At 43.2% G+C, this 27,230-nt stretch overlaps 1 protein-coding gene across 1 annotated transcript in view; it reads right to left on the bottom strand.

The window, feature by feature from the left end:
- TRAF3IP1 (TRAF3 interacting protein 1) overlaps window positions 1-27,230 on the bottom strand; it is a 197,170-nt gene that overhangs the window by 48,072 nt on the left and 121,868 nt on the right. Inside the window, exons 8-9 of the mRNA XM_053698884.1 lie at window positions 7,562-7,582; window positions 7,287-7,362 (exon numbers count right to left, since the gene is read on the bottom strand). Of these exons, the coding sequence (XP_053554859.1) occupies window positions 7,287-7,362; window positions 7,562-7,582 (97 nt within the window). The remainder of the gene's footprint in view (window positions 1-7,286; window positions 7,363-7,561; window positions 7,583-27,230) is intronic.

Genomic DNA, 27,230 nt, shown 5'->3' with positions numbered 1-27,230 from the left:
GAGCTCAGCGAGACTCCTATGCAACAAGACTGATAATGCCGAAATCTGTCCCTTTAAGGAACTGGCGGCAAGACCCTTCTCCAAACCGTCTTGGAGAAAGGACAGAATCTTGGATACCTTAACCTTTTGCCAAGGATATCCCTGCTTCTCACACCAGGACAAGTAAGTCCTCCACACCTTATGGTAGATGTAATGAGTGACTGGCTTCCTTGCCTGAATTAGAGTATCAATCACACTCTCAGAAAAGTCTCTCTTGGCCAAGACTAGGGGTTCAATCTCCACGCAGTCAGCCTCAGAGAATCGAGATTTTGATATTGAAAAGGACCCTGTTCCAGCTGATTCCTGCAACAGGGTAACCTCCACGGCGGAGAGGATGACATCCACACCAGATTTGCAAACCACGCCCTCTGCGGCCACGATGGAGCAATCAGAATGGCCGAAGCTCGCTCCTGTTTGATGCATGCCACTACACAAGATAGAAGTGGTAACAGAGGAAAAATGTAAGCTAGGCTGAACCCCCAAGGCACCGCTAAGGCATCTATCAGCTCTGCCTTGGGATCCCTGGACCTTGACCCGTATCGGGGTTGCTTGCAATTGAGTCTGGACGCCATGAGATCTATCTCCGGCGTTCCCCACCGGAGACAAATCTCCGCAAACACTTCGGGGTGAAGAGACCATTCCCCCGGATGGAAGGATTGCCTGCTAAGAAAGTCAGCTTTCCAGTTGTGCACACCTGGAATGTGAATAGCTGAGAGCAAGCAGCTGTGGGACTCCGCCCACTCCAAGATCTGAGACACCTCCCTCATGGCTAGGGAGCTCCTCGTACCCCCTGATGGTTGATGTAAGCCACCGAGGTGTCCATCTGGAATCTGATGAAGATGAACGACCCCAGAGGAGGCCATGCCTTCAGAGCATTGTAGATTGAATGGAGTTCCAGAATATTTATCGGAAGGAGAGACTCCTCCTGGGTCTATTTTCCTTGTGCCATCCAGGGACCCCAAACTGCTCCACATCCTGCCAGACTCGCGTCCGTGGTCAGAATCTCACTGGACAGGCTCAAGAAGGATGTCCCCATGGACAGTTGCTCCGGACTTATCCACCAAGAGAGGGAGATCTGAGTCCGAGCATCCATGGATATCTGCTGCTGTGATAGAGCTGAATGATCGCCGTTCCACTGTCTCAACATGCACAATTGAAGAGGTCTGAGATGGAACCTGGAGAATGGAATTACATCTATGCTGGAAACCATGGATCACCTCCATACACTGATCCACCGAGGGGCTTGAGGAGGACTGAAGGGCAAGACAAGAGGACGCAATCTTCCTGCATCGATGGTCTGTGTGAAATATTTTCATGGACATAGAGTCTGTTATCGTGCCCAGGAACTCCACCTTGTTGCTGGGAACTAGGGAACTCTTTCCTGAGTTGATCTTCCAACTGTGAGATTGGAGCAAAAGAAGAAGAGCCCTCAAATGATCCTCTGCGACAGCAATGCCTCTGGATCTGGCCACTGCAAGTAGCTCCCCCAGAACCTTCGTGAAGACTCTCGGGGCCGTCACCAGACCAAAGGGAAGGGCCACAAACTGGAAGTGTCTTAGGAACGTGAAGTGGTCCCTGTGAATTGGCACATGAAGGTAAGCATCCTTCAAGTCTAAAGTTGTTATGAACTGTCCCTCTTGAACTAGGGGCAGAATAGATCTGATCATTTCCATTTTGAACGATGGAACACACAGAAACTTGTTTAAACACTTTAGGTCCAGAATCGGGCGGAACGTATCCTCCTTCTTTGGAACCACAAAGATTTGAATAGTACCCTAGACCCCTTTCTGCTTTGGGTACTGGTACGATAACATGGAGAGAGGAGAGATCCCTCACACACTCTAGAAAGGCCTCTCTCTTTTCTGATCTTGAAAACATGTTTGACAGGAGGAATCTGCCCCTGGGTGGATGGGATCTGAACCCTATCCTTTAACCGTGTGCGACAACTTCCAGAACCCAAGGGTCCTGAACGTCCTGCAACCAGGCTTCTGAGAAGAGAGATAAGCTGCCCCCTACTTGGTCCAGAGACCGGTCGGGGGCCACCCCTTCATGCCGATTTTGTCTCTGCGGGCTTCTTGCTCTGCTTAGACTTGTTTCAAGAATGTGCCGGCTTCCAAGTACCCTTGGGCTGGTCAGCTTTCGCGGCGGGCTGCTGGCGCTGGGCCTTGTCCGCGCGAAAGGGACAAAAATTAGATCCTTTAGGCTTAGCCTTCTTATCCTGCGGTAGGAGAGCTCCCTTGCCTCCCGTAACCGTGGATATGATCAAATCCAATCCTGGACCGAACAGAATCTTTCCTTGAAAAGGCAGAGACAACAGCCTCGACTTAGAGGTCATGTCCGCACACCAAGACTTTAGCCACAGAGCCCTGTGAGCTAAAACGGAAAAACCTGACACCTTAGCATTCAGTCAAATAATTTGCATATTGACATCACAGATGAAAGAATTGGTGACCTTCAGCGCCTTAATCTTATCCTGTATCTCGTCGATGAAAGTCTCCCCCTCGACCATTTCCCACAGGAATTCACACCAATATGTTGCAGCTCAGGCAAACCGCAGCTATGGCCGCTGCCGGCTGAAAAACAAACCCTGTGTGTTGAAACATTTTCCTTAACATGTTTTCTAACTTTTTATCCATGGGCTCTTTAAACGACGAACTATCCTCGAGGGGACTAGTTGTCCACTTTGCGAGCGTGGAGATAGCACCCCACAGCTCAAGCTGAGAGTCCAAAACGGGAACAGTTTCTTAAAGGAAGAAAAAGGGGAAAAGAAAGAACCTAATCGCTCCCATAAATTCTTAATAATATTAGCCATCTTAACAGGAACAGGGAAGGCCTGAGGCCCCACCCTGTTCTCATATACCTTATCAAGCTTAGGAATCACAGGTTCCTCCGGAAGCTTCGGTTCCGGAACCTCTAGAGTAGCAAGCACTTGCCTCAGCAAAAAGGGCAAATTCTCTATCCTAAACCTAAAGTCAGGCTCCTCCGCAGCCGGAGGTTTAGATGACATGGACTTTGACCCAGAAGGGGCCTCCTCCGAAGAGTCGGAGTGGGCCTCATCATCGTATAACGCCTCTGATATTTCCATAGGCGTAAACAACTCCTGGGTCAGGCCTCCATGATACGCCCTACGCTTAGCAGAACGTGGTATGGCATGGATTACTTTCGATCTCCAATTGCGCTGCATATGCAATTGGAGATGAATGCAGGGAACACACCTCACGGGACAGGGAACCCTCAGAGGTGGACGGCTCAGTAGTACTAGAACATCCGTTTACTTTTAGATGTCGTAACTTTATTAAGGCATGTGGAACCATAGTTGAGCAGACTGTTTTACCAGAACCTCCTCACAATAAACACAGTAATTAGACCTTGTTAAAGAGGGAGAACCCTCTAACGCGTCAGAGTCCTCCATAGCTTGCGCTTTTATTACGGACTAGATTTACTTAATAAATAGGCACCTTTATAACCTTCAGTGGCCGGGGCCCTCACCACCTCCTATGACCCGGACTACAGAAACCGTTTTGTCTCCTGCGCCGCTGATCAACAGAGGAAGAGAGATAGCCACACCAGGTCACATGGAATGCCTGGCAGGACCACCCCTGCACTAAGGAGAAAAACGTGCCAAAAAAGGGTTGCGCAATACTCCCTTAATTTACCTGAAAATTCCACCCATTGCTAGTGCCTCATCTCACACATAACGCAGCAATGACACAATAAACAATGTCATGTATAACCCCCCCCCCTGTTCAATAATCCCCTTTCCAGGAATATTAACCCTTGATTCTGTAAAGATAAAAGGTGTCACACTGTGACCCTGTCTTCCGTGTTATCATTATGTAATAAAAAATGAAACAATGTTACCAAAATCTACGCCGTGGAACAGGAACACGGCTCTTCAAGTGTGACAGGTTAGTAGCCTCGCTCCTGACATGGACTTGAGTGAAGAAAGCAGGCAGCGAAACTCGTCAACGCTGATTGCTTGTGGAGCTGTTAATAAGAGTCGGAATGGTTTCACAGAAAGACTCTCCCTGCATCTCCGGACTCTAACTTTCGCCCAGGCTCTCACTGAGAGGCTGACAGGACTACTTAAAACTCCAGTCCCAATGCGAAGAGTACTACCCTCCATAAGAGACTACTCCAATCTTCGGCACTTTTCTGCCATCCTCCTGTGACGAAAGGCAAAGAAAGACTGGGGGATGAGGGAAGTGGGGGAGGTATTTAAGCCTTTGGATGGGGTGTCTTTGCCTCCTCCTGGTGGCCAGGTTCTTAATTCCCAACAGTAATGAATGAAGCCATGGACTCTCCTCCCCTTTAGATGGAAATATATATTTTTTACTTTTTTATCCTATTTAGAGGGTTAGCATTGCGTCTATAAGGCGCAAAATCAAAGACCACTTGTTATTACAAACTAAATTAAATGCCAAGGGCCTTAACATTTCAAGCAAAAGGTACACTGCCATGAGAGAACCAGCAAAATTAAACTGCCAAATTATTTTTGTCCACGAGAAACATTTTCAGAAAGGGACGGAATCAAGTTAAAGACATTCAATTGCGTAACCTAAACGAGGAAGACTCAGAGATTTTAGATTTGCCCCTTACTGCAGAGAAACTAGGACAGGTGATCAAGGATTTACCATCAGGGAAAAGCCAGTTGGGTTAACATTGAAATATTATTTTTTTTTATAAATCGTTACCTTTTACTCCATATGCTCTCCTTATTTAATGAATAAATAGATTCAAAGTCTCTCCCCAATCGCATGTTAGAGGCTCATATAACTGTTTTGCCCGAACCAGGTAAATCTGCAGATAGACCTGTCAATTTCAGGCCTATCTCGCTTTTGAATACCAATGTAAAGATTTTGGCTAAGGAATTTCTCCCAAAGCTTATCTCCACTGACCAAGTTGGTTTTGTCGCTGGTAGGGAGGCCGGTACAATACCTTGAAAATATTACAATTAATTAATTATTCCCGACTAAATTACAACCCATGGCATTATTTTCGAAGAAAAGGCCTTCGACCGGGTAGACAGGTCTTTTCGTATGAAGCCATAAAAGTTATGAACTGTGACACCCCTTTTACAAAATTTATTTTTTTCATTATACTCCTGCCCCAATGCTAAGGTTAGAGTAAACGGGGTCCTCTCAGAGTCTTTTCATATAAATAATGGTACCCGTCAGGGCTGCCCATTGTCTCAACTGCTTTTTTTCTGTTCATGGAAGCGTTCGCTCACAATTGGTGAAGTAGAACATAAGCTTGCCATGTATGTGGACAATGTTTTGTTTACTATCACCAATATTGAACAAACCTTAGCTGAACTTTTAACAAAGCTAGAACACTATGGAAGAGTTTTTAATTTTCACTTAAATTTAACAAAATCTGAATTACTAAATATTTACTTCCCTCAATCTAGCATAGGTTTTATTAAGTCTACGTTTCATATACCGATTGGAAATAATGAATTTAAATATTTTGGTATTTATCTAACCTCTAATCCATGTGATCTCTTCAAATTAAACTACCAATGCCTTAAAGAAGAAATATCCTGGGATATTTCATCATGGCACAACAAACAAGTCTCGTAAAAATGAATATTATCCCCCGACTACTTTATCTTTTTCAAACCTTACTGATCCCATAGCCATTTTTCCCAGAATTCAACAACTGATTGTAGGGTTCATTTGGCATGGGGGAAAAATCTAGATTGAGAAAACAAACTACGTATCTTCCAAAGCATAAAGGAGATCTAGGTCTTACAAATTTAACTCTGTATAGGTCGGCAGTCAACCTACAGAGATTGGTGGAGTGGTGCCATAACTCTGAAGATAAAGCCTGGGTTCAATTAGACAACCATATATTTAATAAAAGTAATATGGGCACTACAGCCTGGTTACCTCAACGAGATCGTCTACAGCTTATCTATAAATAACCATTGACACCTGAATTATTTCATGAATGGGATAAAATGATTGCCATAAGCACACACATCTCTACTCCTTACTCCCTAATCTTGCCATTAAGAGAAAACCCTGGATTACCTTATGCATCCCGCAGGTCCCCCCACGGAAACAGCTACAGCCTTAGAGAAGGGGTTTTATATTCTGCGCCCTTGAAAATTGTCCCACAAGTAAAATTACAGGAATGGGACAGTGTTTTGTTTTCCTCTTGGTTGAACTACACACAACTTGTTCATTATGTCTCAACACACAAACATAAAGCTGATATAAGCAGAGAACTCACCACATTCGAACAGCTGAGTATTATCAGCCTTATCCCAAAGCATATAATCGCTGTTATATATAAATTATTATTGCTACCAGATGGTTCAGATGACCCCTCTTATGTATATGCGTGGAAAAACTAGTTGGGCACTGATACAAATAATGTATTGTGGTACCTGACCCCTTTTAGACTACATTGAATATATTCTTACCTAGATGGGAAATGCTGGGTGGTTTTGACATAGGCTGGTGCCATTTTGGACTGAGATTATTGATAATATGTCTAGGATACTAGAGAGACACACTCTGATGGACCCTGAGGTTCTCTTATTTCTTAATTTACCCAAAATAAAGGATATGGTAAAAAATACCTTGCTATTGATCATGATTAATAGTGCTAAAATATAATATCCCCAAATTGTGGAAAACAGATTGGAATGGACTTCCCAAGTCACTGAATTGTTACAGCTTGAAAGTTACTATTTTATGAAGGTAAATAAAATGGACACTTATGGCAAAGTAACTGATATATGGAATACACACTTAGCTTAGAACATATCTTATGGCTGACTAGAGTACCATTGAGATAGAACACTTTACACAACTAGACATAGCCCTATCCCTCCTCCTTAATTCTCCACACACACCCTGGTTGTTGTTGTTGTTTTTCTTCTTCTCTTCTTCCTCTTTAAATCCTCTTACTAGGTATGACTGCCTGTCCCGCTTGCCCTTTTTCACTTTTTTTTATTATACATGATGTTGTTGAGGGCTCATTTTGTTAGCAAGATGATGTTGTACCTCACTCATTCCTCATGATTATTATTTTACTCTGTATATTGTGCATATGCACATAACTTACTCTCATTTTATTTGTTTTTGTGTTATATACCATCCCATGAGTTTAAATGTATTAAATAGGCGACAAAAATAACTTGCATACCGGTGATTTGGACATAAGAGACACAAAAAGGATGCTAAGACATGTTAAGTAAGCTTTCATAGAACTACCCTTTGCTGGATCAGAAATACCTTTGTGCTGCAGGAGTTGGCAGTTCATCTGACGTTCCTCCCGTTTCAGAAGTTGTAAGTTCTACAGCATCTCCTTCTGTAAAGGGAGATATAGTGTGACAAACAAGGACTGCAAAAGCAGATAACAAGAGGCACATATAAGGCACAATTATATAGCATATCTAGTCTTAGCTATGTCAATAAATGATATGCGTGGGCTTTCAAGCATTTTATATCATAAAAGTAAAATACTAATCAATACCAAAACCTGCAAGTTAATAGGCCCAGAGTCTTACCTCCATCACTAGCAGCTTCCCCTGTAAAAAAGAGAAAACAGATCAGGATAATCACTAAAATAAATTCTTGAAAATTAAATAATAAAGACAAGCAGCTTATAAAATATCCCACAAGCAACAAACAGAAGAGTTGTGCTAATACATTAAACCTCTAGCAAGTTACCAGCTAGCAAGAGGCGACTTTCCCTTGTAATACTGCTATAGGTAAGTTACTTGCAATCTGTGCATTATCTATTAAAAATAAATATTATGACCCAAACATGATCTATCTTACCTGTCACCATTTCCTGTTCATACTGGAAAAGCAGGTTGGCATTAATACAGACTGCATGAGCCACTGAGGTCCCGCAGGTGATGAGTGAGGCACATTTACAGTTTGTGAGTAAACAGATCACTTTTGACACTGTGTGCGTTTCTGTATAAAAGGCTCAGTGCTCCAGCCTACGTACAGGGTTGTGAAGCCTCGCAGCTCAAGCACTGCACATCTAACTAGTTCAGTCTATGGGAAACACATGGCTCCTGTTTACATACATAGCTACAGCATTTCTGTTAGTGGGTAGACGTCTAAGAAACTTGCTAAACATTATCTGCATAAAATAGAAGTAGCCTACCTGTGGTTACTGCTACACACTACACAAAGTATGACTATGGGGTCTTTGGTTACACTCACAACTTCAGTCAACTCCTACACCTGCTTGTATAGCTCTAGCCTGCTCCAGAATATGTTTACTTTTTCTAAATGTTCCATTCTGCTGTGGGATCTCTCAAGCTGCTATTGCAGCTCCAGTGTATGCTGTATTCTCTCTGTCTTCATGGAGCCAATGGGCTATCAGTAGTCCCTGTCTGTAGCCATGTATCTACTGTGCTATTAAAGGACAGGGAACTTCAGAAAAAAACTTACACAAAAGACCAGAGCATTTTTAGCATTTTTGCTATCACTCCATTTAAACAGAAAGAGAACTTGTTTTTTTATTTATCAAAACTATGTATTTTTCTGTTTTATTATATCTTTTTAGCCTATCATGACTGTTTTTAGCCGATCATGACAGTACTTGCCCAGTCAGTTGTACTCCTGTTACAGATGTTTCGGTTCATATTCCATTCCTATGTTCTACATTCCTATGTTCTTCTACAGATTGTGTTAAAGGGATATTGTACACTAGAATTTTCTTTGCATAAATGTTTTGTAGATGATCCATTTATATAGCCCATCTGGTAGTGTTTTTGTAAAAGTGTTTAGTTTTGCTTATTTTTTTTAATAACATTGTGCTAATTGTCAGACTCTTAACCAAGCCCCACAGTGTCAGATGTATACGCTCATTTACAGACTCTTGCTGGCTCTTGTTTGTCTAATCTGTCTTTTCATATGCAGGATGGGCCGGGGGGGGGGGGTTAGTATCTGCACTTCTTGTTATTCCCAACCCCTTTCACTGGGTGTCCCAACTAACCTCATCAACAGTGCTAAATAAACTGGGAGCTTTTAAGTAAGTTTTTAAAAGGTTTTATACTGAATGTTTATATCAGTATCTGTGCATATTCTTCATTATAGTAGTGTCTATTACATGAAAATTGATGTATATTGGGTCCTAAAAAAACAACTAACAGTTATCGTTTGTGCGCTAACCAGACACCATATTAAACCCACAGTGATATATCTGACAGGGTAATATTTCCCATTCTAGTGTTCTTCACATACAGGAAAATTATATTTTTATTTTAAATATATGTATGTATGTATGTATGTATGTGTATATATATATATATATATATATATATATATATGTGTGTGTCAAAAGAAAAGGGATGGTCTAGCGCAAAAACCTAGTATAAGAGAAAACCATCTATGTATGGTGTGTGTGGTATGGAAATATACACTCCTCTAGACTACAAGACAGAATGGAGTACTCAACGGCAAATCACCCTGATGAAACAATTAGTAGTGTAAAAATATATCCTATATAATAAAAGGCCAAGTGTGTTTGTCCGAAGCTGTCATGCGCAGTAGAGACTGCGCACGAGGACAAACACACCCGGCCTTCCAACTGACCTGGCATCAGTGTGTGGTGGAGTGGACGTGGACGGGCAGGTGCGAAGTGGGCGGGTTCGGGCGTGACGCGGGCGGGGCCAGATGCCGGGCCAACTGCCGAGACCAAGAGCTCTAAAGAGGGGGGATAGAGAGAGCAGAAGAGGGGGGGTAAAGAGATGGAGAGAGACAGCAAAAGAGAGGGGGGAGAGTGCACAAAAGAGAGGGGGGGAGAGAGCGCAAAAGAGAGGGGGGGGGAGGGCGCAAAAGAGAGGGGGGAGCGCACAAAAGAGGGGGAAGAGCGCACAAAAGAGAGGGGGGAGAGCGCACAAAAGAGAGGGGGGAGAGCGCACAAAAGAGAGGGGGGAAGAGAGCGCAAAAGAGAGGGGGGAAGAGAGCGCAAAAGAGGGGGGAGAGAGCGCAAAAGAGAGGGGGGAGAGAGCGCAAAAGAGAGGGGGGAGAGAGCGCAAAAGAGAGGGGGGGAGAGAGCGCAAAAGAGAGGGGGGGAGAGAGCGCAAAAGAGGGGGAGAGAGCACAAAAGAGAGGGGGAGAGAGAGAACACAAAAGAGAGGGGGAGAGAGAGCAAAAGAGAGGGAGAGACAGCAAAAGAGAGGAGAGAGAGAGCGCAAAAGAGAGGGAGGTGAGAGAGAGCAAAAGAGAGGGGGGAGAAAGACAGCAAAAACATAATTTATGCTTACCTGATAAATTTATTTCTCTTGTGGTGTATCCAGTCCACGGATCATCCATTACTTGTAGGATATTCTCCTTCCCAACAGGAAGTTGCAAGAGGATCACCCACAGCAGAGCTGCTATATAGCTCCTCCCCTAACTGCCATATCCAGTCATTCGACCGAAACAAGCCGAGAAAGGAGAAACCATAGGGTGCAGTGGTGACTGTAGTTTAAATTAAAATTTAGACCTGCCTTAAAAAGACAGGGCGGGCCGTGAACTGGATACACCACAAGAGAAATAAATTTATCAGGTAAGCATAAATTATGTTTTCTCTTGTAAGGTGTATCCAGTCCACGGATCATCCATTACTTGTGGGATACCAATACCAAAGCTAAAGTACACGGATGAAGGGAGGGACAAGGCAGGCTTAAATGGAAGGAACCACTGCCTGTAGAACCTTTCTCCCAAAAATAGCCTCCGAAGAAGCAAAAGTATCAAATTTGTAAAATTTTGAAAAGGTTTGAAGCGAAGAACAAGTCGCCGCCTTGCAAATCTGTTCAACAGAAGCCTCATTTTTAAAGACCCAGGTGGAAGCCACAGCTCTAGTAGAATGAGCTGTAATCCTTTCAGGGGGCTGCTGTCCAGCAGTCTCATAGGCTAAGCGTATTACGCTCCGAAGCCAAAAAGAAAGAGAGGTTGCCAAAGCTTTTTGACCTCTCCTCTGTCCAGAGTAAACAACAAACAGTGTAGATGTTTGGCGAAAAACTTAAGTAGCTTTTAAGTAAAACTTTAAAGCACGGACCACGTCCAGATTATGTAAAAGGCGTTCCTTCTTTGAAGAAGGATTAGGACACAATGATGGAACAACAATCTCTTGATTGATATTCTTGTTAGAAACTACCTTAGGTAAAAACCCAGGTTTTGTACGCAGAACTACTTTATCTGAATGGAAAATCAGATAAGGAGAATCACATTGTAAGGCAGATAACTCAGAGACTCTCCGAGCCGAGGAAATAGCCATCAAAAACAGAACTTTCCAAGATAAAAGTTTGATATCAATGGAATGAAGGGGTACAAACGGAACCCCTTGAAGAACTTTAAGAACCAAGTTTAAGCTCCATGGGGGAGCAACAGGTTTAAACACAGGCTTAATTCTAACCAAAGCCTGACAAAAAGATTGAACATCTGGAACTTCTGCCAGATGCTTGTGCAAAAGAATAGACAGAGCAGAAATCTTTAAACTAGCTGATAATCCTTTTTCCAAACCCTCTTGGAGAAAGGACAATATCCTAGGAATCCTAACCTTACTCCATGAGAAATTCTTGGATTCACACCAATAAAGGTATTTACGCCATATCTTATGGTAGATTTTCCTGGTGACAGGCTTTTGTGCCTGTATAAGGGTATCAATGACTGACTCGGAGAAGCCACACTTTGATAAAAACATAATTTATGTAAGAACTTACCTGATAAATTAATTTCTTTCATATTAGCAAGAGTCCATGAGCTAGTGACGTATGGGATATACATTCCTACCAGGAGGGGCAAAGTTTCCCAAACCTTAAAATGCCTATAAATACACCCCTCACCACACCCACAATTCAGTTTAACGAATAGCCAAGAAGTGGGGTGATAAGAAAAAAGTGCGAAAGCATATAAAATAAGGAATTGGAATAATTGTGCTTTATACAAAAAAAAAATAACCACCACAAAAAAGGGCGGGCCTCATGGACTCTTGCTAATATGAAAGAAATGAATTTATCAGGTAAGTTCTTACATAAATTATGTTTTCTTTCATGTAATTAGCAAGAGTCCATGAGCTAGAGACGTATGGGATAATGACTACCCAAGATGTGGATCTTTCCACGCAAGAGTCACTAGAGAGGGAGGGATAAAATAAAGACAGCCAATTCCTGCTGAAAATAATCCACACCCAAAATAAAGTTTAATGAAAAACATAAACAGAAGATTCAAACTAAAACCGCTGCCTGAAGTACTTTTCTACCAAAAACTGCTTCAGAAGAAGAAAATACATCAAAATGGTAGAATTTAGTAAAAGTATGCAAAGAGGACCAAGTTGCTGCTTTGCAAATCTGATCAACCGAAGCTTCATTCCTAAACGCCCAGGAAGTAGAAACTGACCAAGTAGAATGAGCTGTAATCCTTTGAGGCGGAGTTTTACCCGACTCGACATAGGCATGATGAATTAAAGATTTCAACCAAGATGCCAAAGAAATGGCAGAAGCTTTCTGGCCTTTTCTAGAACCAGAAAAGATAACAAATAGACTAGAAGTCTTTCGGAAAGACTTAGTAGCTTCAACATAATATTTCAAAGCTCTAACAACATCCAAAGAATGCAACGATTTCTCCTTAGAATTCTTAGGATTAGGACATAATGAAGGAACCACAATTTCTCTACTAATGTTGTTGGAATTCACAACCTTAGGTAAAAATTCAAAAGAAGTTCGCAACACCGCCTTATCCTGATGAAAAATCAGAAAAGGAGACTCACAAGAAAGAGCAGATAATTCAGAGACTCTTCTGGCAGAAGAGATCGCCAAAAGGAACAAAACTTTCCAAGAAAGTAATTTAATATCCAATGAATGCATAGGTTCAAACGGAGGAGCTTGAAGAGCCCCCAGAACCAAATTCAAACTCCAAGGAGGAGAAATTGACTTAATGACAGGTTTTATACGAACCAAAGCTTGTACAAAACAATGAATATCAGGAAGATTAGCAATCTTTCTGTGAAAAAGAACAGAAAGAGCAGAGATTTGTCCTTTCAAAGAACTTGCGGATAAACCTTTATCTAAACCATCCTGAAGAAACTGCAAAATTCTCGGAATTCTAAAAGAATGCCAAGAAAAATGACGAGAAAGACACCAAGAAATAAAAGTCTTCCAGACTCTATAATATATCTCTCTGGATACAGATTTACGAGCCTGTAACATAGTATTAATCACGGAGTCAGAGAAACCTCTTTGACCAAGAATCAAGCGTTCAATCTCCATACCTTTAAATTTAAGGATTTGAGATCCTGATGGAAAAAAGGACCTTGCGACAGAAGGTCTGGTCTTAGTGGAAGAGTCCACGGATGGCAAGAGGCCATCCGGACAAGATCCGCATACCAAAACCTGTGAGGCCATGCCGGAGCTACCAGCAGAACAAACGAGCATTCCTTCAGAATCTTGGAGATTACTCTTGGAAGAAGAACTAGAGGCGGAAAGATATAGGCAGGATGATACTTCCAAGGAAGTGATAATGCATCCACTGCTTCCGCCTGAGGATCCCGGGATCTGGACAGATACCTGGGAAGTTTCTTGTTTAGATGAGACGCCATCAGATCTATTTCTGGAAGCTCCCACATTTGAACAATCTGAAGAAATACCTCTGGGTGAAGAGACCATTCGCCCGGATGCAACGTTTGGCGACTGAGATAATCCGCTTCCCAATTGTCTATACCTGGGATATGAACCGCAGAGATTAGACAGGAGCTGGATTCCGCCCAAACCAGAATTCAAGATACTTCTTTCATAGCCAGAGGACTGTGAGTCCCTCCTTGATGATTGATGTATGCCACAGTTGTGACATTGTCTGTCTGAAAACAAATGAACGATTCTCTCTTCAGAAGAGGCCAAGACTGAAGAGCTCTGAAAATTGCACGGAGTTCCAAAATATTGGTCGGTAATCTCACCTCCTGAGATTCCCAAACTCCTTGTGCCGTCAGAGATCCCCACACAGCTCCCCAATCTGTGAGACTTGCATCTGTTGAAATTACAGTCCAGGTCGGAAGAACAAAAGAAGCCCCCTGAATTAAACGATGGTGATCTGTCCACCACGTCAGAGAGTGTCGTACAATCGGTTTTAAAGATATTAATTGAGATATCTTTGTGTAATCCCTGCACCATTGATTCAGCATACAGAGCTGAAGAGGTTGCATGTGAAAACGAGCAAAGGGGATCGCGTCCGATGCAGCAGTCATAAGACCTAGAATTTCCATGCATAAGGCTACCGAAGGGAATGATTGTGACTGAAGGTTTCGACAAGCTGAAATCAATTTTAGACGTCTCTTGTCTGTCAAAGACAGAGTTATGGACACTGAATCTATCTGGAAACCCAGAAAGGTTACCCTTGTCTGAGGAATCAATTAACTTTTTAGTGAATTGATCCTCCAACCATGATCTTGAAGAAACAACACAAGTCGATTCGTATGAGATTCTGCTAAATGTAAAGACTGAGCAAGTACCAAGATATCGTCCAAATAAGGAAATACCACAATACCCTGTTCTCTGATTACAGACAGAAGGGCACCGAGAACCTTTGTAAAAATTCTTGGAGCTGTAGCTAGGCCAAACGGCAGAGCCACAAACTGGTAATGCTTGTCCAGAAAAGAGAATCTCAGGAACTGATAATGATCTGGATGAATCGGAATATGCAGATATGCATCCTGTAAATCTATTGTGGACATATAATGCCCTTGCTGAACAAAAGGCAAGATAGTCCTTACAGTTACCATTTTGAACGTTGGTATCCTTACATAACGATTCAATATTTTTAGATCCAGAACTGGTCTGAAGGAATTCTCCTTCTTTGGTACAATGAAGAGATTTGAATAAAACCCCATCCCCTGTTCCAGAACTGGAACTGGCATAATTACTCCAGCCAACTCTAGATCTGAAACACATTTCAGAAATGCTTGAGCTTTCACTGGATTTACTGGGACACGGGAAAGAAAAAATCTCTTTGCAGGAGGTCTTATCTTGAAACCAATTCTGTACCCTTCTGAAACAATGTTCTGAATCCAAAGATTGTGAACAGAATTGATCCAAATTTCTTTGAAAAAACGTAACCTGCCCCCTACCAGCTGAGCTGGAATGAGGGCCGCACCTTCATGTGGACTTAGAAGCTGGCTTTGCTTTTCTAGAAGGCTTGGATTTATTCCAGACTGGAGATGGTTTCCAAACTGAAACTGCTCCTGAGGATGAAGGATCAGGCTTTTGTTCTTTGTTGAAATGAAAGGAACGAAAACGATTATTAGCCCTGTTTTTACCCTTAGATTTTTTTATCCTGTGGTAAAAAAGTTCCTTTCCCACCAGTAACAGTTGAGATAATAGAATCCAACTGAGAACCAAATAATTTGTTACCCTGGAAAGAAATGGAAAGTAGAGTTGATTTAGAAGACATATCAGCATTCCAAGTTTTAAGCCATAAAGCTCTTCTAGCTAAAATAGCTAGAGACATAAACCTGACATCAACTCTGATAATATCAAAAATGGCATCACAGATAAAATTATTAGCATGTTGAAGAAGAATAATAATATTATGAGAATCATGATCTGTTACTTGTTGCGCTAAAGTTTCCAACCAAAAAGTTGAAGCTGCAGCAACATCAGCCAATGATATAGCAGGTCTAAGAAGATTACCTGAACACAGATAAGCTTTTCTTAGAAAGGATTCAATTTTCCTATCTAAAGGATCCTTAAACGAAGTACCATCTGACGTAGGAATAGTAGTACGTTTAGCAAGGGTAGAAATAGCCCCATCAACTTTAGGGATTTTGTCCCAAAATTCTAATCTGTCAGACGGCACAGGATATAATTGCTTAAAACGTTTAGAAGGAGTAAATGAATTACCCAAATTATTCCATTCTCTGGAAATTACTTCAGAAATAGCACCAGGAACAGGAAAAACTTCTGGAATAACCACAGGAGATTTAAAGACCTTATCTAAACGTTTAGATTTAGTATCAAGAGGACCAGAATCCTCAATTTCTAAAGCAATTAGTACTTCTTTAAGTAAAGAACGAATAAATTCCATTTTAAATAAATATGAAGATTTATCAGCATCAATCTCTGAGACAGAATCCTCTGAACCAGAAGAGTCATTAGAATCAGAATGATGATGTTCATTTAAAAATTCATCTGTATAAAGAGAAGTTTTAAAAGATTTTTTTACTAGAAGGAGGAATAACAGACATAGCCTTCTTGATGGATTCAGAAACAAAATCTCTTATGTTATCAGGAACATTCTGAACATTAGATGTTGATGGAACTGCAACAGGTAATGGTACATTACTAAAGGAAATATTATCTGCATTAACAAGTTTGTCATGACAATTAATACAAACAACAGCTGGAGGAATAGCTACCAAAAGTTTACAGCAGATACACTTAGCTTTGGTAGTTCCAGCACCAGACAGTGATTTTCCTGAAGTATCTTCTGACTCAGATGCAACGTGAGACATCTTGCAATATGTAAGAGAAAAAACAACATATAAAGCAAAATTGATCAAATTCCTTAAATGACAGTTTCAGGAATGGGAAAAAATGCCAGTGAACAAGCTTCTAGCAACCAGAAGCAATAAAAAATGAGACTTAAATAATGTGGAGACAAAAGTGACGCCCATATTGTTTTAGCGCCAAATAAGACGCCCACATTATTTGGCGCCTAAATGCTTTTGGCGCCAAAAATGACCCCACGTCCGGAACGCCGACATTTTTTGGCGCAAAAGAACGTCAAAAATGACGCAACTTCCGGCGACGCGTATGACGCCGGAAACAGAAAAGATTTTTTGCGCCAAAAAAGTCAGCGCCAAGAATGACGCAATAAAATGAAGCATTTTCAGCCCCCGCGAGCCTAACAGCCCACAGGGAAAAAAGTCAAATCTTTAAGGTAAGAAAAATATTTGATTCAAATGCATTATCCCAAATATGAAACTGACTGTCTGAAAATAAGGAATGTTGAACATCCTGAGTCAAGGCAAATAAATGTTTGAATACATATATTTAGAACTTTATTAAAAAAGTGCCGAACCATAGCTTAGAGTGTCACAGAAAATAAGACTTACTTACCCCAGGACACTCATCTACATGTTTGTAGAAAGCCAAACCAGTACTGAAACGAAAATCAGCAGAGGTAATGGTATATTTATAAGAGTATATCGTCAATCTGAAAAGGGAGGTAAGAGATGAATCTCTACGACCGATAACAGAGAACCTATGAAATAGACCCCGTAGAAGGAGATCATTGAATTCAAACAGGCAATACTCTCCTCACATCCCTCTGACATTCACTGCACGCTGAGAGGAAAACCGGGCTCCAACCTGCTGCGGAGCGCATATCAACGTAGAATCTAGCACAAACTTACTTCACCACCTCCATAGGAGGCAAAGTTTGTAAAACTGAATTGTGGGTGTGGTGAGGGGTGTATTTATAGGCATTTTAAGGTTTGGGAAACTTTGCCCCTCCTGGTAGGAATGTATATCCCATACGTCACTAGCTCATGGACTCTTGCTAATTACATGAAAGAAATCAAGCGTTCAATCTCCATGCAGTCAGTCTCAGAGAAATTAGATTTGGATGATTGAAAGGACCTTGTAGTAGAAGGTATTGTCTCAGAGGCAGGGTCCATGGTGGAAAGGATGACATGTCCACTAGGTCTGCATACCAGGTCCTACGTGGCCACGCAGGCGCTATCAAGATCACCGATGCACTCTCTTGTTTGATTTTGGCAATCAGTCGAGGGAGCAGAGGAAACGGTGGAAACACATAAGCCAGGTTGAAGAACCAAGGCGCTTCTGGGTCCCTGGACCTGGATCCGTAACAAGGAAGCTTGGCGTTCTGGCGAGACGCCATGAGATCCAGTTCTGGTTTGCCCCAACGATGAACCAATTGAGCAAACACCTCCGGATGGAGTTCCCACTCCCCCGGATGAAAAGTCTGACGACTTAGAAAATCCGCCTCTCAGTTCTCTACACCTGGGATATGGATTGCTGATAGGTGGCAAGAGTGAGTCTCTGCACAGCGAATTATCTTGGAGACTTCTAACATCGTTAGGGAACTCCTGGTTCCCCCTTGATGGTTGATGTAAGCCACAGTCGTGATGATGTCCGACTGAAATCTGATGAACCTCAGCCTCAGGGTTGCTAACTGAGGCCAAGCTAGAAGAGCATTGAATATTGCTCTTAACTCCAGAATATTTATTGGGAGGAGTTTCTCCTCCTGAGTCCACGATTCCTGAGCCTTCAGGGAATTCCAGACTGCACCCCAACCTAGAAGGCTGGCATCTGTTGTTACAATTGTCCAATCTGGCCTGCGAAAGGTCATACCTTTGGACAGATGGACCCGAGATAGCCACCAGAGAAGAGAATCTCTGGTCTCTTGATCCAGATTTAGCAGAGGGGACAAATCTGTGTAATCCCCATTCCACTGACTGAGCATGCATAGTTGCAGCGGACTGAGATGTAGTCGCGCAAATGGCACTATGTCCATCGCTGCTACCATCAAGCCGATTACTTCCATACACTGAGCCACCGAAGGGCGCGGAATAGAATGAAGAACACGGCAAGATTTTAGAAGCTTTGATAACCTGGATTCTGTCAGGTAAATCTTCATTTTTACAGAATCTATCAGAGTCCCTAGGAAGGAGACTCTTGTGAGTGGGGATAGAGAACTCTTTTCCTCGTTCACCTTCCACCCATGTAACCTGAGAAATGCCAGAACTATGTCCGTATGTGACTTGGCAATCTTAAAGCTTGACGCCTGTATCAGGATGTCGTCCAGATAAGGGGCCACTGATATACCTCGCGGTCTTAGGACCGCCAGAAGCGATCCCAGAACCTTTGTAAAGATTCTTGGAGCTGTAGCTAACCCGAAGGGAAGAGCCACAAATTGTTAATGCCTGTCCAGAAAGGAAAACCTTAGGAACCGATGATGATCTTTGTGAATCGGTATGTGAAGGTAAGCATCCTTCAAATCCACTGTGGTCATGTACTGACCCTCCTGGATCATAGGTAGGATGGTCCGAATAGTTTCCATTTTGAACCATGGAACTCTGAGGAATTTGTTTAAGATCTTTAGATCCAAAATGGGTCTGAAGGTTCCCTCTTTTTTGGGAACCACAAACAGATTTGAATAAAAACCCTGTCTCTGTTCCGACTGTGGAACTGGACAGATCACTCCCATAACTAGGAGGTCTTGCACACAGCGTAAGAATGCCTCTTTCTTTATCTGGTTTACAGATAATCTCGAAAGGTGAAATCTCCCTTGAGGAGGGGAAGCTTTGAAGTCCAGAAGATATCCCTGAGATATGATCTCCAACGCCCAGGGATCCTGAACATCTCTTGCCCACGCCTGGGCGAAGAGAGAAAGTCTGCCCCCTACTAGATCCGTGACCGGATAGGGGGCCATTCCTTCATGCTGTCTCAGAGGCAGCAGCAGGCTTTCTGGCCTGCTTGCCTTTGTTCCAGGACTGGTTAGGTTTACAGCCCGGCTTGGATTGAGCAAAAGTTCCCTCTTGTCTTGTAGCAGAGGAAGTTGATGCTGCACCTGCCTTGAAGTTTCGAAAGGCACGAAAATTAGGCTGTTTGGCCTTTGATTTGGCCCTGTCTTGAGGAAGGGTATGACCCTTACCTCCAGTAATGTCAACAATAATTTCCTTCAAAACAGGCCCGAAATAGGGTCTGCCCCTTGAAGGGAATGTTAAGCAATTTAGACTTTGAAGTCACGTCAGCTGACCAAAATTTACGCCATAGCGCCCTACGCGCCTGGATGGCGAATCCAGAATTCTTAGCCATTAGTTTAGTCAAATGAACAATGGCGTCAGAAACAAAAGAATTAGCTAGCTTAAGTGTTCTAAGCTTGTCAAGTATTTCAGTCAATGGAGTAGCTGTCCGAAAGGCCTCTTCCAGAGACTCAAACCAGAACGCCGCAGCAGCAGTGACAGGCGCAATGCATGCAAGGGGCTGCAGGATAAAACCTTGTTGAATAAACATTTTCTTAAGGTAACCTTCTAATTTTTTATCCATTGGATCTGAAAAAGCACAACTGTCCTCGACAGGGATAGTGGTACGCTTTGCTAAAGTAGAAACTGCTCCCTCCACCTTAGGGACCGTCTGCCATAAGTCCCGTGTGGTGGCGTCTATTGGAAACATTTTTCTAAAAATAGGAGGGGGGGGGGGGAAACGGCACACCGGGTCTATCCCACTCCTTATTAATAATTTCTGTAAACCTTTTAGGTATTGGAAAAACATCAGTACACACCGGCACTGCATAGTATTTATCCAGTCTACACAATTTCTCTGGTACTGCAATTGTGTCACAGTCATTCAGAGCAGCTAACACCTCCCCAAGCAATACACGGAGGTTCTCAAGCTTAAATTTAAAAGTAGAAATATCTGAATCAGGTTTCCCCCGAATCAGAAATGTCACCCACAGACTGAAGCTCTCCTTCCTCAGCTTCTGCATATTGTGACGCAGTATCAGACATGGGCCTTAAGGCATCTGCGTATCTCTGTACTACGTCTAACCCCAGAGCTATCGCGCTTTCCTCTGAATTCCGGCAGTCTGGCTAATACCGCTGACAGGGTATTATCCATGATTGCCGCCATGTCCTGCAAAGTAATCGCTATGGGCGTCTTTGATGTACTTGGCGCCATTTTAGCGTGAGTCCCTTGAGCGGGAGTCAAAGGGTCTGACACGTGGGGAGAGTTAGTCGGCATAACTTCCCCCTCGCCAGAATCCTCTGGTGATAAATTTTTTAAAGATAAAAGCTGATCTTTATTGTTTAAAGTGAAATCAATACATTTAGTACATATTCTCATATGGGGTTCCACCATGGCTTTTAAACATAATGAACAAGGAGTTTCCTCTATGTCAGACATGTTTATACAGACTAGCAATGAGACTAGCAAGCTTGGAAAACACTTTACATCAAGTTAAACAAGCAATATAAAAAACATTACTGTGCCTTTAAGGGAAACAAATTTTGCTAAAATTTGAAATAACAGTGAAAAAAGGCAGTTAAACTAACGACATTTTTACAGTGTATGTAACAAGTTAGCAGAGCATTGCACCCACTTGCAAATGGATGATTAACCCCTTAATACAAAAAACGGATTAACAAATTGAAAAAAAAAAAGTTTTATAAACAGTCACAACTGCCACAGCTTCACTGTGGCTTTACCTTCCTCAATATATGACTTTTGAAGCCTTTTGAGACCTTCAGAGATGTCCTAAAGCATGCAGGGGGCTGCTGTGGGAAGCTGAATGTCTCTGTCTGTAATTTTAACTAGGCCCCTCCCACTCATATTACAACAGTGGAAAGCCTCAGGAAACTGTTTCTAGGCAAAAATCAAGCCAGCCATGTGGAAAAAACTAGGCCCCAATAAGTTTTATCACCAAAGCATATATAAAAACGATTAAACATGCCAGCAAGCGTTTTATATTGCACATTAATCAGAGTATATACCTCTGATAGCAAGCCTGATACTAGTCGCTATTAAATCACTGTATTTAGGCTTAACTTACATTAATCCGGTATCAGCACCTTTTTCTAGCAAATTCCATCCCTAGAAAAACTTAAACTGCACATAACTTATTGCAGGATAACTTGCACGCCATTCTCCCTCTGAAGTTACCTCACTCCTCAGACATATGTGAGAACGGCAGTAGATCTTAGTTACTTCTGCTAAGATCATAGAGAAACGCAGGCAGATTCTTCTTCTAAATGCTGCCTGAGATAAAATAGTACAACTCCGGTACCATTTAAAAACAATAAACTTTTGATTGAAGAAAAAACTAACTATATTACACCACTTTCCTCATACTACCTCCAGCTATGTTGAGAGCTTGCAAGAGAATGACTGGGTATGGCAGTTAGGGGAGGAGCTATATAGCAGCTCTGCTGTGGGTGATCCTCTTGCAACTTCCTGTTGGGAAGGAGAATATCCCACAAGTAATGGATGATCCGTGGACTGGATACACCCTACAAGAGAAAAAGGGGGAGAGAGAGCAAAAGAGAGGGAGGAGAGAGAGAGCAAAAGAGAGGGGGGAGAGAGAGAGCAAAAGAGAGGGGGGGAGAGAGAGAGCAAAAGAGAGGGGGGAGAGAGAGAGCAAAAGAGAGGGGGGAGAGAGAGAGCAAAAGAGAGGGGGGAGAGAGAGAGAGCAAAAGAGAGGGGGAAGAGAGAGCAAAAGAGGGGGGGGGGGGGGAGAGAGAGCAAAAGAGGGGGGGGGGAGAGAGAGAGCAAAAGAGAGGGGGGAGAGAGAGAGCAAAAGAGGGGGGAGTGAGAGAGCAAAAGAGAGGGGGAGAGAGCAAAAAAGAGGGGGGACATAGAGAGTAAAAGAGAGGGGAGAGAGAGAGGGAAAGAGTAAAAGAGAGGGGAGATAGAGAGAGCAAAAGAGAGGGGAGAAAGAGAGTAAAAGAGAGGGGAGAGAGAGAGAGAGAGAGATAGAGAGAGCAAATGAGAGGGGAGAAAGAGAGAGCAAATGAGAGGGGAGAAAGAGAGAGCAAAAGAGAGGGGAGAAAGAGAGAGCAAAGGAGAGGGGGGATAGAGAGAAAGCAAGGGGTGGGACCGCTGTACTGCAAATAATGGCCCGTGTACACGGGCTTTAGTACTAGTATATAAATAATCTGCTATATGATCTGATACATATATGATCTGATACATATAAAATAATCTGGTATATGATCTGAAATATATAAAATGTATATACAAATAAATGCATGTAGAAAAAAAAAAGAAAAAAGCAATAAAATAATAATATGATTAGCTGTCAAAAAAAGAACACCAAAATAAAAAAAATATAGAGTCCCAATACAGGCAACTGCAGAGTTCTGTATTATATAGTAGAGACCCACACGTTCAGATGTCCTCCCCTTGCTGGTAATCCCTACTTACGATAAGTGCCCTCAATCTAATGAGGTAAGTAGAAGTCAATCAACAACGATATCCACGTCCATGTCAGCCTTTACATGGAAATCCCCAAAGAGGAGAGGAAACTCAATCTGAATGGGTGGGATTCGGCCTGGCTGGAAGGCCTGTTACTCCACGTCTGTTCCGCTTGTGAATTCAGGCAATAGGAGAAAAGAACAACAAAAAAGCACACTAATAGTGCATTACCATTTATTGAGAGAGATGATAGTAATAAAATCAGCTCCTTACATCAAACAACCTCAATCGTATGAGGTAAGAGTACAACATAACAGTAGAAAACATGTCTACAACTCGCAAGGTGAAACCGGATGCCCACCACGTTCCTTACGCGTCTCGAAGATCAACGTCTTCTTCGTCCGAGGGACAAACCTCTGACAAAGAAGACGATCTTCAAAACGTGTAAGGATCGTATGTTGATATGTTAATTGGCTTCTACTTACCTCATTCGATTGAGGGCACTTATCGTAAGTAGGAATTACCAGCAGGGGGAGGGCATCTGAATGTGTGGGCGTCTACTATATCATACAGAAGTCTGCAGTTGCCTGTATTGGGACTATAACAAATTATTTTTACCTGATAATTTTATTTTTTTCTGACGGGAAGAGTCCACAGCTGCATTTATTACTTTTGGCAATTCAGAACCTGGACACCAGGAGGAGGCAAAGACACCCCAGCCAAAGGCTTCAAATACTTCCCCCACTTCCCTCATCCCCCAGTCATTCTGCCGAGGGAACAAGGAACAGTAGGAGAAATATCAGGGTGAAAAAAGGTGCCAGAAGAACAAAAAATTTACTGCCGCCTCATAGACAAAACGCGGGCGGGAGCTGTGGACTCTTCACGTCAGAAGAAAATAAAATTATCAGGTAAGCATAAATATGTTTTTCTTCTTAAATGGGAAGAGTCCACAGATGCATTCATTACGTTTGGGAAAACAATGCCCAAGCTAGAGGACACTGAATGCAACAAAGGGTGGGTATAAAAAAGGCGGCCCCTTTGAAAAGGCACCATGGCCTGAAATTACCCGACACACTACAAAAATAATAAACGACAGGGGTAAAAACCCGAAGCCCAGGTAACTGCACATCAGGTACATAACCAGCAAATTCGAGCTAGAGACGACTCAGCCCCAGAGTCTGCTGAGCACAAACAGCCTCTGAGGAGCCAGCCCCGCGACTCTCAACTTCCACGAAGAGTACCCCAGGCCTAAAGGTCAAGGACCTCTATCTGCCCCCGAGAGGGAGAATAGATCCCCAGAAGAGATCCAAAGGGCCATTCCACACAGGCTCAAAACAAGCTTAGAACAACCCAAGGTTGTCACGATATTATCGCCCAGGGAGGAAAACTCCCTAGAAAAACAAGGACCTGAAAAGAAAGTCCATACTCAGGGAAAAACTTCCAAAAGAGGACCCGAGGGCCACCCTCATATCCCTGACACAGCACCAGACTATATAAGGTGCTCCAGAAAACCACAAGTTCCCTGTTGCATCGTAGTCAAGTTGAAACCAGCAGGCTAGGCAAGCTTAGACAGCAGAGACGGGATAACTATCCCAGAAGCTAACAAAGAGCTCTCCAAGAGAACACCAAGTCACCTGAAACAAGAACTCGCAATGACCAGCTTCCAGGTAGGAAGGCGGACACAAGCCATCGTGGAACTCAACCACCGAAGGGGAGGACAGACTCAAGAAAGAAAATGGTCAACACTGCAAAGAGTAACTGATCTCCGACCTTCCCTCCAGGGTAATGGTCCCAGCCCAAAGGCTAGTCAAGACCGAAGACAAGTCCCAGACCTCTGGAAGAAAAAGAATGGATCTACGAGGAGCAAAACACCTGAGTAGAACTCTGACCACTACCAAAAACGGCATGCTACCGTGAGTCAGGACAGACTTCGTGTTTGGGTTCAAGACCTCCTACACCTCTGTCTTCCATAAAGAGGAACACTTCCCAAGGGAAGAGAGTTCTCAGACCCCCAGCATCTAAATATCAGAATCCAACAAATAACAGGAGCCTTACCAAGGTTCAAACCCCCAGCCTACTGCTGCTGGAACGGTGGAGTCAGTCACTACACCACATCTCCCTATTCCAAGATTCTGAGAACGCAAGAAGGGAAAAACCCCTACAAGGCAAGAAAAACGAGAACCGACAGTTCGTCACGGATACTGAGGTAACTCTAAAAAAAGGAGAATGCACAAGAACCCATCCCCCACTCTAGGAGAGAAAGGGAACTAAAGCAACGAAAACCACCCTACCATAGAGGCGAGACCCCTCGGCCAATATCGCCAGCCCAGTTGAAAGACACTTGGAGTCTACAAGGAACATCAAATGCGTCAGAAGACCAGTAGGGACCCGTCAGACAGACCTAGAACCTAAACCTCAGGCAGATAGGAATCTCCCATGAGAAACAGAACCCCGCCCCCTTCAAAGGGACCCGCAGGGACACAAAACCTAAGAATAAACCGAACTGTCCAAACCCGATACAGGGAGAGACATGGTCCTAGGCCAGAGTCCTTGAAAAACGGAGTTGATCGAAAGATCTAACTTCCTGAGGAACCCTAAGCTGCCCCCTAGGATTAGGAGCGCACCATCTTAAGTCCGTACATTTAACGACCTAGCAAACAGCCTCAAACCCAAGAGTCTGAAAGAACTCCTGACCAGTTTAAGAATTCGGCACCCAGTGCTCCTGGATCGCAAGGAAACACCTTGTAGACAAGCTTAACTACTTATTACCCACGTTGGACAGGTAACAACCAGCACCCGAAGGTGAATGTGAACCGGACCTTCTGCTTGCCATCCCAGTGAGCTAGACGGAAACCACCCTCCACTAAGTCCCAACAGAGCATTGAGGATAAATGGTCATCTACCTGACCCCCAAAGGGTGACAGTCTGAAGCCGACCTCGGACCTCCACTCTCAAGCCCGAAGGCTCGATCTGCAACGAGGTTGAAGATAACACCCGAGCGGCGAAAGACCATGGTAAGTCCAAGGGTAGATCCTATATGGAAAAGACAACAGTCTCCAGAGATCCTTGCAGGATCATTCTCCCAAATACCCCTTTAACAGTGTAAAGGCTGGGAGCCTCGTAGCTCCTCACAGAAGGCAGGGTAACCCCTGCACTCCACCTACTAGAGCAAACGCAACAATGAGCAAAGGAAAAAGGACATGCCCGCACTTCCAGACCAGATGACACAACCCAAGACGGGAAGGAAGGAGACTCCACCACCGCAAGTAATGCTATAAGGCTAAAGAGTCCACATCCGAAAGAAACCTCAAGTGAGGATGCAAATCGTTCACCACTCGGAAAACTAGACCACAGAGGTCAAACACATCTTCCAACTCCAAAGAGTCCCCAGGGACGGTTAAGAACCATGACTATGTCTGAAAAAGAAAAAAATAAACAAAAACAACAACAGACCCGTATCCCAGGCCAACCATAGATCGGAACTCACAAACCTCAGTTCGGGAGCGTTGGGTCTACACACTAGGCCCCATACTTCTAAATAGGATCCAAGCCCAAAGTCCATATCAATAGGTTAAGTGATATTTAGAATCCGACAGGATTCAATCAAGTAACAGCAGAAAGCGCCCGACCAGTACCTGCCTGGTATAAGGACACTCCAGAACAGTCCAAGGTCCAAGAAAAGGTTTGATAAATAAACTAGAAAACATAACTCTGTTATCCAAAAGTGCGCAACTTCTGTGGAAGTGCCCACGTGACCACAAAATCGCAAGTATCGGTTGCAGATAAGAACTTTCCGAAAACGGAAGTATATCAGACATGAGCTTTAAGAAAAACAAATCAAACACATCCTAACCGGATCAAAATAAAAGGAAGGCAGCACCTGCGGGTGAACGCCCAAGGTGAATGGGAACGCCAACAGACGATCAGAGGCCCCATCCACCCAAGTTCAGAACTGGAACCGAAACATAAAAGAAAAAAGAAAAACTGACGTTAAGGAGATTAGCTTCATCCCCAAACGTCTAACCCAGCTTGCCATCCAGCATCTAAGGCCTCGGATCCCTCGGCCCACTAGGACCGGTATCCTCTAACATCGCCAAAACATGTTTTAAAAGGACATGAAGACGTGCCAGCCTATAACGGAAGGCAAAATCATCCCTCGCCGGATCAATTAATTAGCCCAGCAACAAGGTTGGGGCCCCTGAAGCCTCAGAGGCCAACGCTTCTCCAGGCGGTCGAACTGAATCAGGCGATACCATGCCCGATGGGCCCTGGTTAACGGAACATGGACAGTATCTTAAAAATATTT

The sequence above is a fragment of the Bombina bombina genome, chromosome 1 (genome assembly GCF_027579735.1).
Source record: "Bombina bombina isolate aBomBom1 chromosome 1, aBomBom1.pri, whole genome shotgun sequence".
Lineage (NCBI taxonomy): Eukaryota > Metazoa > Chordata > Amphibia > Anura > Bombinatoridae > Bombina > Bombina bombina.
This window is presented reverse-complemented; position numbering and strand designations above follow the sequence as displayed.